The sequence below is a fragment of the Setaria italica genome, chromosome II, assembly GCF_000263155.2.
Source record: "Setaria italica strain Yugu1 chromosome II, Setaria_italica_v2.0, whole genome shotgun sequence".
In the NCBI taxonomy this organism is placed as follows: domain Eukaryota; kingdom Viridiplantae; phylum Streptophyta; class Magnoliopsida; order Poales; family Poaceae; genus Setaria; species Setaria italica.
Window position 1 is genome coordinate 1,156,918 of NC_028451.1, and position 11,444 is coordinate 1,168,361.

At 48.8% G+C, this 11,444-nt stretch overlaps 1 protein-coding gene across 1 annotated transcript; it reads left to right on the top strand.

The window, feature by feature from the left end:
- Positions 1 to 4,867: 4,867 nt before the first annotated feature.
- Positions 4,868 to 7,814, top strand: LOC101759248. The gene is made up of 3 exons (XM_004955321.2): positions 4,868 to 6,139; positions 6,625 to 6,678; positions 7,442 to 7,814. Exons 1-2 carry the CDS (start codon positions 5,038 to 5,040, stop codon positions 6,654 to 6,656), a joined length of 1,134 nt encoding a protein of 377 aa, XP_004955378.1. The 5' UTR covers positions 4,868 to 5,037; the 3' UTR covers positions 6,657 to 6,678; positions 7,442 to 7,814.
- The last annotated feature ends 3,630 nt before the right edge of the window (positions 7,815 to 11,444 follow it).

Genomic DNA, 11,444 nt, shown 5'->3' on the forward strand with positions numbered 1-11,444 from the left:
CACCTCGCATTTCAGGTACCCTTTTCGCACCCACGCAAGCAGCATGGCAGCACCGCCCCGGCCGCTGCTGTGATGCACAACATGCTCGTCGAGGAGATCCTCGTCGCCTCCCACAAGACGACCCCGCGAGCCTCCTCCACGTGGCGTTTGCCTGCAAGCGGTTCGCTCACCTCGTCTCCGGCCCGGGCTTCCGCGCTCGGTTCCGCGGCTTCCACAACACGGGGGCCCCATGCTGGGCTTCCTCTGCGACGTCGGCTGCCTCTACGACATCCCAGAGATGTTAGGGCCGTACCCATTGCCTTGTACACTTCCATAGCTATGATTTGTCAGTGTTGCTAATTGATTTCGCAAAAATGTGGGTTTAAGTGTTTGGTAAGCCATTTGCTGCAACTAGTTGGTCCTTGCCGTTGGTGAGAAACAAGGGTATATTAACTGCAATTTGATTTCTCAATTTGCTGATGTTATTTTCATACTTCTATAATGTTTCGGTAGCACTGAGAATAGCGGCTAAAGGTGATGGAGGCAGACCAGGTGCAGATGCATGAGAGCCTTAGGTGCTGTTGCAAGGTCTTCAACTTCTAAGAAGTGTTGTGTGGTGATCATAGATGGAAGGCACTAGGTGGAATATGTGGGCTTTGTGATCGGATAACTCTTGAGGAACTGTGACTTCTTTGCTGATAGTGTAGTGTGCTGCTTTCCGAATCTTCAGTATGAGTCATATCATTAGCTGTAAAGGTCTTCAACTTCTAAGAAGTGTTGTTTGGTGATAGTAGCATTCCATTTGGTGTAAAGGTTAATGTGGCTTTATCTGTATGGGGGTGACCCAAGCAGTATGTTACTCTCCATGTGCTGCAGTACTTTTATGTTTCCATCAGACTTGGGAATGGATATAATTCCTTTTGCCTCTATGTCCTGGTGCTCAGGAAAATGAGCGCGTGATATTTTGTACGGAGTATATATGTTCCAATGGTTTGATTTAACTTTCTGTGGCTTGAAATTTGATAGACGACTACCTGAATTTTTTGTTACTGAACCCACATTTCTGTCTTGTACTTTACCATGATCAGGAGTAGACAATTAGCAAACTGCTATTAATGCATAATTCTTACCTTATTAGTTTGCCTGATTTAGTATTCATGACAGATATGGTGTTTCTGTATACGTTGGGAACATGACCATAGGTCATTAGGTGTAACTCACTGATCACAGTTGAGGTTGAGTTCCACCTTGTTTACTTCCCAAGTTGGGAGTTGCAAAATTGGCAATTTGCCATAAATGCGACACTGTAGTGTTTCGTTTGTATTTGTGAATTATTGTCCAAATATTGACTAATTAGGCTTAAAAGATTCGTCTCGCAAAGTACAACAAAACTGTGCAATTAGTTTTTGATTTCGTCTACATTTAGTACTCCATGCATATACCGCAAGTTTGATGTGATGGGGAATCTTCTTTTTGCATAGTGTCAAAGTTGGGAGTTTGGAGGGAAGTAAACAAGGGCTTCTTGTGACAAGAGAAGAGCGCTGGCACCATAAAAGTGTGTACCAGTGCACATATTTGGTGTCGACAAACTGAGCCTTGAGCAATGTATGATTCGTCGGTGTGCGGCCAATCTTCTTTCAGAATCAGTACTAGGGCGCGGCGATTACATCTAATCAGCCTTTTCGCCTAGTTTCTACCTCTTGCTTCAGGTCTTGAGTTGTGCGTTTGCTTTAGTTTTCCTTTCCTTTTCTTTTTCTTTGACTTGGTTTGGAAGACTTGCAGCTATTTTGCGTCTAAGAACTAGATCTTGGTCCATCAACTGTAGAGGCTGCTCCCAATGCTGCGAAAACACAGAAATTTTGAAAAGCATGCATATCAGCCTTGAGGAATTTATTTGCCATCAGCGAAACTTTCATTGTTCAGAAATAACAAAGGCCAAGAATTTTCTGTAACAGTTGGCCATAAAACGCAAACTTATTCCCCACAACTCTTTAAGCAAAATCACTAACAGATGCATGCTTAAACTACGGATGAGAAATGTACATCTCTCTTTGTTTAGAAAGGATTCCATCATATAGCAGCCAGATCTAAGAAAGGAACACATGAGTTAGGGGGTGTTTGGATACCAAGGGCTAAACTTTAGCCCTATCACGTCGGATGTTCGGATGCTAATTAGGAGGATTAAACATGAGCTAATTACAAAACTAATAGCAGAACCCCTAGGCTAAATCACGAGACGAATCTATTAAGCCTAATTAATCCATCATTAGCGAATGGTTACTGTAGCACCACATTGTCAAATCATGGACTAATTAGGCTTAATAGATTCGTCTCACGATTTAGCCTAGGGGTTGTGCAATTAGTTTTGTAATTAAACTACGTTTAATACTCCTAATTAGTGTCCAAACATACGATGTGACAGGGGCTAAAATTTAGCCTCTGTCTTCCAAACACCCCCTTAGACACAAACATGGGTGGATGAAGCCAATATCGTCAAGAGTGTGGAAGCTATTATAGCCAATTACTTCTTTAGGTATTTCCTTCCTGCTGGATACCTTCCAATACCTCAGCCTAGATTTAGATAAATTGTTAAAAAGACCTGCAGATCCTTTGAACTTTCAACCATGGTTCAATAAAGATTAGGTAGGAGCACATATACCATTGTCCATGTGTTTTCGTGTCAAGACTTTAAGAGATACTCTCTCCATCCTAAATTACTATTCGTTTTAACTTTTCTAGGTACATAGCTTTTGCTGAGTATCTAGACATAACATATATCTAAATGCATAGAAAAATCTACGTATCTAGAAAAGTCAAAACGAATTATAATTTGGGTTGGAGGGAGTAGCTGAAATAACACACAGTATGTTTTGAATGTAAGGAAAATCATAGAGGAGGAAAGCTGAACCTGGAGTGTGGAAGCTCAAGTAAGGAACAACGTTTGCGAAGGCATGGTAGTACCTAGTAGTAGGCACCTTCCTGACCTGCATGCTCAGACTTAATATCCATACTGTATAAACCATCAAACGTCCATATGAAATTTTTCAAGTCCGGCACCATCCGCAAAACCACTCACGTGAGGTGAGCTCTTGGGTGCATTGAGCGCCTTTGGAAGATTAATGACCGCTTTGAACAAATCCGATCCATCTCTAGCTGTCTGGACCAACCACACCCTTGACCATAGGTTCAGGTTGCACAACGTGTTGCGGTTGGAATTGTGGTGGTATGCCAATCGTAGATGCTTGGCCGCGTGCTCAAGTCATACTTCACGATTCCGGGGTTTAAGTGAAACAAGAAGTAGAGCACGTTCCCCATGAGGACACCGGCCGGGCTCCGGCTTGAAGTGGTCATAGGAATAAGGGGGATCACTGAAGGTTTGCTCGCTCCATGCACCGACCTCGGACGAATAGATGCACGAGCATATCTTGTCGCGTTTGATGTCCACCAAGACAACCAGGAAAGATCCCCAGTGGCAGTCGAGGTGGTCGCAGTTGGCACCGGCGGCGGAGACGAGGCGGCGCCAGAGCCTGCAGACGAGGGCGGCGCGGACGAGGCTCGCGGGGTCGTCCGGCGGGAAGCGGAGGACCTCTTCCACGAGCTCCTCCAACAGCTCCGGCACAGGCGGATGCAGCGGCGCCGCCATGCCTGCTTGGTCGGATGGAGGCGATCGAAGCGAGGGTTTGGTCGACGATTGACGACAAGGGCGGGTTGTGGGACGCGATCCGCTTTGCCTGGTCCGGTTCAAGTTCAACCAGGGTACGGTGCCGGCCGTTGTCCATGCCCGATTCCGGTTCGTATGAGCCAGGCCGAATACCACGCCAGCCTTTCAGGTACACGTGTACACCTTACCTCTGGTATCTTGTTTGGCTGAAACGCTAACCATTTGGCACGATCTCAAAGGGATACAAAGATGATGCTATAAAAATTCAGTAATCTTATTTTTAGTTGATAACTCAACCGTCCAATGTCAATCCAACCACCAGGATTGGGCGAAGACTCGAAGGATACCAAAGATTAAAGGATTATATTTTCCTAGGGTAATAATTTTCAAGCTTCATCCTTCCTTGTATGGCTTCATGTTCCTCTTGCAATTCGCTTGCCACCTAAGTCTCCCACCGATAGCCGTCACCACCTTGCCACCCAATTATTCCTTCATGGAGCCAACGTGTATCCGAGGATCTCAAAACTCTACGTCCTCTATATGTACAACCTCAAAACTTGGAACCTTAAGATGTGCAAGAAAAACTATATTAGAAAAGGGCAAAAAAGAAAGGATAACAATTACTCGGCCATACACACATTTCCTCAATCTTATCCTATCGCCCACCATCCTCTTTGTCTCTTTTAATTTGTCATGTTGCCGAAGTTGATGACTGCTTTTGTCGCTAATTCTAGTGAAGTGCCCCAACCTCCATTGCCTCTTACTTGACTATAGTGACATCATCACTGCCCTCAACCACCACCAAACATTAAAACCTTGTTCGGTTTGAAGATCCCCAACAAGTCAAAATCCCCCTCAATCCCCTCCAATTCTCTTGAGTAGAGGATTAATCCGTCCGCCATCATTTTTGCTCAGCTAGCCCACCACCCCCACGTGTGAGAAGCCCTTGCCACCCCACCTCATCGCCATTGCGTATTTCACTATAATAGGTAAAACAATAAAACAACCTTCTTAGCTACCCCAAAACCCTTGAAGCCTTGAGGGCTCTTCCGTGCTAGGAATAAATTTTTATTTTCCTTATTATCCTTTTTTTCTGAAACAAATTTTCTGCCATTTTGTGTCTGCAGCCGGGAGCCTCCTAAATCCGGCGGGCTAAAAAAATAAGCATTTTGTGTGTCGGCACGCCCGAATTGCTAAATGTATTAGTAATAATTCAGTAATATATATGCAGTGCCACTGACTCCTGGCCCCCACATGACAGAGCGCCGCTCGATCTGGACCGAGAAATTCCCCATCCCCACCCAAATCCTCGCAAATCGCAATCCCCGCCACCACCGCCGCCCAAATCCTCGGCGCCGCCGCTCGCCGGAGTCCGGGGGTTCGGCCAAGCAAGCGGCATGGCGGAGGCGCTGACGGACGATCTCGTCGAGGAGATCCTCGTCCGCCTGGCGCCGGACGACCCCGTGAGCCTCCTCCGCGCCGCCGCCGTGTGCAGGCGGTGGTGCCGCGTCGTCTCCGCCCCGGTCTTCCGCCGCCGGTTCGCCCTGCGCCACCGCGCGCCCCCCATGCTCGGCTTCCTCGCCAACCTCAGGGACGGCGACGATGACGACGGCTACGACTACGTCACCCGCTTCGTCCCCGCCACGCCCTTCCGCCCGCGCCACGCCGAGCGCCGCGACCGCCGCGCGCTCGACGCCCGCCACGGCCGCGTCCTCCTCGCCACCATGCCCTGCGGACCCGACCTCGAGGTCTGGGACCCCGTCACGGGTGGCCTGCGGAAGCTTCCCGCGCTGCCGGTGCGCTCGCCTTTCAGCTGGAACGCGGCGGTGGTCTGCGCCGCCCACGGCTCCTGCACCCACCTCGACTGCCGCCGCGGGCCCTTCCTCGTCGTCTTCCTGGAGTCCGACCTCCCTGATAAGATGCGCGTGTACGTCTACTCATCGGAGGCTGGCGCCTGGAGCGGGCCGATCTATGGCCCTCCATCCCCATCATATGGGATCGAATTGGTTCCTACTTCCCTTGTGGGGAATGGACTCCATTTCTTGATTGATGCAACCAACAGCATTCTCAAGTACGATTTGACCATGAGGAGCGTGTCTGAGTCTGAGGTTCCCTTGGCCATGAGGAACCCGTCTGAGATTCCCCTGCCTCCCGGTTTCCATTCGGACTTTGCGGTGCTCACGACATTGGAGGATGGTGTGTTGGGATTCGCAAGGGTGGAGAACTACAGACTCTGGCTCTGGTCAATGGAGACAAGTCCTGAAGGAGATGCTATATGGGTACAAAAAGGATCCATTGAGCTCGAGACGCTGCTTGGAGTTGATGCCTCCTCCATCCAAAATGATTATGTTGGCTTTGCACACGGTGTTGGGGTCTTTTTTGTGGGGACGGAGGATGCTTGGTTCAGTATTGATCTGAAGTCCGGACAGGTGAGGGAAGAGGACTGTGGTGATGGTGACACCTTTGGTGTTGTTCCTTACACGAGCTTCTACACCCCAGGTACAGCTTTGCTTAGTCCATTATTGCCAATTTCTAGAACTTTGTACTGCTAAAGTAGTCAAGTTAGCAATACGAAAATATGGATCAGTGAACCTATCAAAGTGAAGTAAATGTAGAACTTTGCTACTTCTAACTATTTTTGGTTGTGCATCCTTGAAACTGGTTGGAGATGCCTATGAATTAATTCATCCATTAGGTGGTTATGGATGGATGATGATATCTTGGCAATTGATCTAAATTTAAGCTGAGCTAGAAATTTATTATTTATCCAGCAAACCCAAGAAAGTCAGATCTGGGTTTATTATCATTTGTGCTTTCTGCTGAGCATTTTGAGTGAGAATAATGTTACTCCACCTGCGTCCAAATGTTGCTTAGCCTGTCAAATGCTTCGTGCACACATGTAAAAAGAATGTTTTATGATCATACTTAAAGCGGCCACTTGGAACTGAATGTACATATATTCACTCTGTTTCTCTGTTCTGCAGATCTTCATCAGTATGGATTAGCTCCTCTCTGAACTGATAAGTGCTGAGCAAGCAGTAAGTTGTCATGCTCAATTGTGGTTGTTTCAAAATTCGTCCTGATCATGAATGATGAACACATGTCTGGCCATGTTGGAGCTTGTTGAGCGCTTGTTTTACAGAATGTTTTATCATCAATGTTTTACAGAATGTTGAGCGCTTGTTGGCAAAGGCCCACGTTTATGCGGTGTTGTGGGGGTTACTTTTTACAATGTGGAATGAAATTAAATGAAACACTCCATATGCACAGGTCCATCTCACTACTGGGATTGCAATATTTTGTGGAAACTGGGAGCCCTCCGGTTTTACTATGAAGTTGACACAGTGGATTCTACCATGAAGTCTGCACATAATGCTGAGCACTGTACTTGTTAATTCCACACATCGCATTAAAAAATGTTAGGTTGAATCATTTTTGCTTAGTTGATGTGCGCAAGAGTGATGATAGGTTGCTCACATTTTAAGATATCAAAAGTTCTTCATTTGTTTGATAGCCCAATGTGTTGTTATCTCGAAACTTATGTGTGCACTGCGACTGCTTGATTTGCTACTCAGTTATCAACATTGGCAATCTTATGTATAAGATGGAGGGTAATAACTGAACAGGCTTATAAGATGGAAAAAAAAAGAAGTAATGTGTGGACCAGCTGATTTATGCTTATGCTTGTCAAGGCCAAAACAATGCATGTTTTTGGAAACTGGTGTGGACTTGCAGAATAGTGTGTGTTTTTTTAAATCCAGTTGTCACTTGATAACTCACTGTTAACTGCTTTACCTGCAGGCAAACAAGGTGCTTAATTCTGGATAATGGAGAATGCTAGTTTCTGCAGTTTGCAACTTCATCAGGCAAACACTCTGCATGAGGTCTCACAGAAGCAGTAGGGGGTGAAAACTAACGCAAAAACCACCTTGACCGTCGAGTTCCCCTAGAGCTTAAGTCTGTAACTGGAATGCCATCATGTACTTTTGTTGTGCCTAGATCCATGATCAATGAGCAAGTTTCCGATCATTTTTTGTTCCTGTTAAGTGACATACTGGCTCCGAATGTCAGGTTCTGTGCACGCATGTAAATGGCTAAATGGAAGTAGACAAACTCAGATGTTACTGTTACACACTCCCCTTGCCTCACATGGAAGAGTTGTCTGAAATCTGAATGATTTGGTTCGAATGGTGGCACACTGAATAGTGCCTGAAACCCAAATATGCTGGGGTTGCCAGAGGGCAGCAGAGACAGTGAGTTGAGCTACCGGTAGCGGTAGATGAAAGAGGACTAAAGGAGAGAGGGATATTTGCTCCAAATTCTCGTCTCTTTGACACGGTTTTGCTCAAAATTTGACTGAACTTGTGGAGTTCACAGAGCTAAATACTTTGCAACTCAGTGGTAACATGCAACTGAGATAGTTTTATGCAAAGATAGAATTATAATATCAAGGAAACGAAGCAGTCGTATAGTAACTAATACTCTCTCCGTTCCAAATTGCAAGTCCTTTTGACTTTTCTAGATTCATACATATTATTATGCATCTAGACGTACACTATATTTAGGTATACATATCAAAAGCTATGCACTAAAAAACTAAAATGATCTGGAACGGAGGGAGTAAGAGGGAAAAAACAGTAACTCTGGCCATATGCAGACATATGGGGTCAACAACAACTAGTTATTGTCAACACAAATGTGTCATGCTAAAGTTTATCGACAACACAATACGGGTTTGGAAAAAAAAGATTTTTCATTAGTACAATCCAACAAGGCCACAGCAAGTTAAATAAAACTACTGCTGTAAATGTAATTAAAATGGTACGATCATTTAACAAAAAAAGGAATACCTCAATTAATAGTTAAATAAAAAAGGAGTGCCATCCTGGTTGAGCAATTGGATGGCACCAGAAATTTCAGACTAGGGGAAACATATTCGTTCCCAAATCTTATTGCAAGTTGCAAGCTGATGTTCTGTAGCACACAGAGAGTAGGATACCATTACCATTTCACTTTACTAATAAACCCAAGAAAGCTAAAAATAATTCACAAGCTACTAGCTATATGGCAGTTTGTTGTAGAGACCCGAACTTTAGGAAAAAGTCCATTTTTACATTCATCTAAAAAACTTCATTCGTCTAAAAAGGCTATTAATTGTATCTTATCCAAAGATGTAGAAAGCATGAGCCATGAAACCCAAAGACCTTGCATCAGCAAATTTTCAGTCAATTATGCACTTGAAACACTAGCTTCTGTTTCGTCGCCTTTGAGAAATGCTCCGAGTGCTGCGGAAAATAAAATAAAATTTCAGAAGTAACATAAGCCAAATGAGAATGAACTTGTAGTCCTGTATATCATCACACACAGTCAGCTAAAAACCACTGGACTGATTTGGACGATGTCTGACATCTCGTGGACTACTCCAGAAGGTAAGGTGCCTGAAACTACAATTCGGGCTTCATGGATCTAGCTAGGTACCATTGCACCACAATTTTCTGGACCGTCCATTATTTACCCAAACAAAAATAAGGTTGATGGAGCAATAATTTGAATATGAAATTGTATTCTTTTACTAGCTAGTAAATTCAATATATTAACCACATACCACAGTACATTAGAGTTTAGGATTTTAGAGTTTAGGGTTCTATTACTTAAGAGAGACCATAGAATCAGCATTATTACTATCTCCTACTATCAAAATTAAATGCCATCAATAGCAATTCAAACAACCAAAGGCATTCATGAAGTTCTGGTAATTACAAAACATGAGCATGAGGGCTAGTACCGGGAGTGTAGAAGTTCTGGTAGCAAAACATGGATTTGAGGGATCGGAACGGCATGGCCGTCCTCCCGCATTCCTTCATTACCCGTCCAGTGTTTCGCCAAACAACAAAGATGCCATCTTTTGCAGTTCCGAAGATGATATCGGTGCCTTCTCCAAAGCCAACCACATCCAATTCATCGGTCGAGGGGCCACCGGTAGTATCCGAGGCCGCAAGATCCAGCTTGATGACCTGCTCGTTCACCCATCGCTTAACGCCATTGGAACCAGCAGCCCGCCATGACCAAAGGTGGAGATTGCATCCCTTAACATACGCGACGCCAAGCCCACCATCCTTCGTTGCCACGAGGGACACCTTTCCTTGAGCGTGCAAGGAAAATGGCGGGTCGATCATCGATATGACATGGCCACCCAAGTCATACTTGAGGATCATGTGCTGCTCCCCATGCATGAAGTAGATCGCATCACCGATGACGAGACCGGGCCTGAGCATGGAGTGGGAATTCAAGGCGGCGTCAAGGTGGATCGAGGATGGCTCGCTCCACGCTGCGGTCCCAGACGAGTAGGTGTAGACGAACATGTCCTTTAGGTCAGTGCCCACAATGACGACGAGGAAGGGCCCGCCATGGCAATCGAGGTGGTCGCAGGTGCCGCTGGCGGTGGCGGCGCAGAGCACCACGACGTCAGAAAACTTGTAAGGGTACAAGTACGGCAGGGGCACCTGCCACTGCTCGTTGGTAGCAGGGTCCCAGACGTGGATGGCGGTGGACGCCGACGGAAGATTCAAATTCTCGCCGACTGGAGGCATGCAGCGGAGGAGCACGCGGCCGTGGCGGCAGTCGAGCACAGCCTCGCCGCGGCGGTCGGCGCGGTGCGGGAAGGAGGCGCAGGCCCTGAAGCTGGCGACGTAGGCGTCGCCGTCGACGGCGTTGTAGACGACGCCTAGGGTCGGTGGCGCGCGGTGGAACTCGCCGAACCTGCGGCGGAAGCCGGCGTCGGAGACGATGCTGCACCACCGCTTGCAGACGAGCGCGGCGTGGACGAGGCACCCTGGCTCCGACGGCGGGAGGCGGCGTAGGATCTCTTCAATGAGCTCGTCCATCAGCGCCGCCATCGCCATGGTTTTTTGGCGGCTCTGCCGTGTGCGTCTGGTTCGGATGGATCGAGACCAACAGGCCTGCGACAAAAGTGGGGTTCGAGTTGGTTGGAGATATAGATGGCCAAACGGGCGGCCCAGCCCGGCCTGGCACGAGCCCGATTAGGCCCGGCCTGCTTAGGCCCGGCCTGTTTAGGCCCGCACAATAATCGTGCCAGGCCGGGCCGGCCCACGTGCCGAAGGAGCAGCCCAGGTCCGGCCTGCTGCCTCCTTAGGCAGGCCGTGCCGACCTACTGGCCCGGTGGGCCTTAATAGGCTCATCGTGCCCATGCTGGCCCGCAGCACGGCTCCGGCTCTCTTTTCCCCGCCGCGGCGCCGCCGCGCAGTGGAGGGCCACGGTCCGGCCGGGGAGGCGGCGGCGGAGGGCCATGGGACCGGCCGGGGAGGCAGCGGCGGAGGGGCACGGCTCTAGCCCCTCTTTTCCCCACCGCCACAGCTGTGGAGGGCCACGGTCCCGACCGGGGAGGCAGCGGCGGAGGGCCATGGGACCGGCCGGGGAGGTGGCGGCGGAGGGCCACGGGACCGGCGGAGGGGCACGGATCCGGGGGCAGGGAGAGGCGCGGAGGCCGCGACGTGCGAGCGACCGGCCGGTCAGGTCGTCGGGGGCAGGGGGAGGCGGCGGAAACCGCGACGAGCGAGGGGCCGGCCGGTCGGGCCGCCGGGGGCAGGCTGGCAGGGGGAGGCGGCGGAGGCAGGGGAGGTGCGGAGGTCGCCGGGGGCACGCCGGCAGGGGGAGGCGGCGGAGGCAGGGGAGGCGCGGAGGTCGCCGGGGGCACGCCGGCAGGGGGAGGCGGCGGAGGCACGGGAGGCGCGGAGGTCGCCGGGGGCAAGCCGGCAGGGGGAGGCGGCGGAGACGGAGGCAGTGC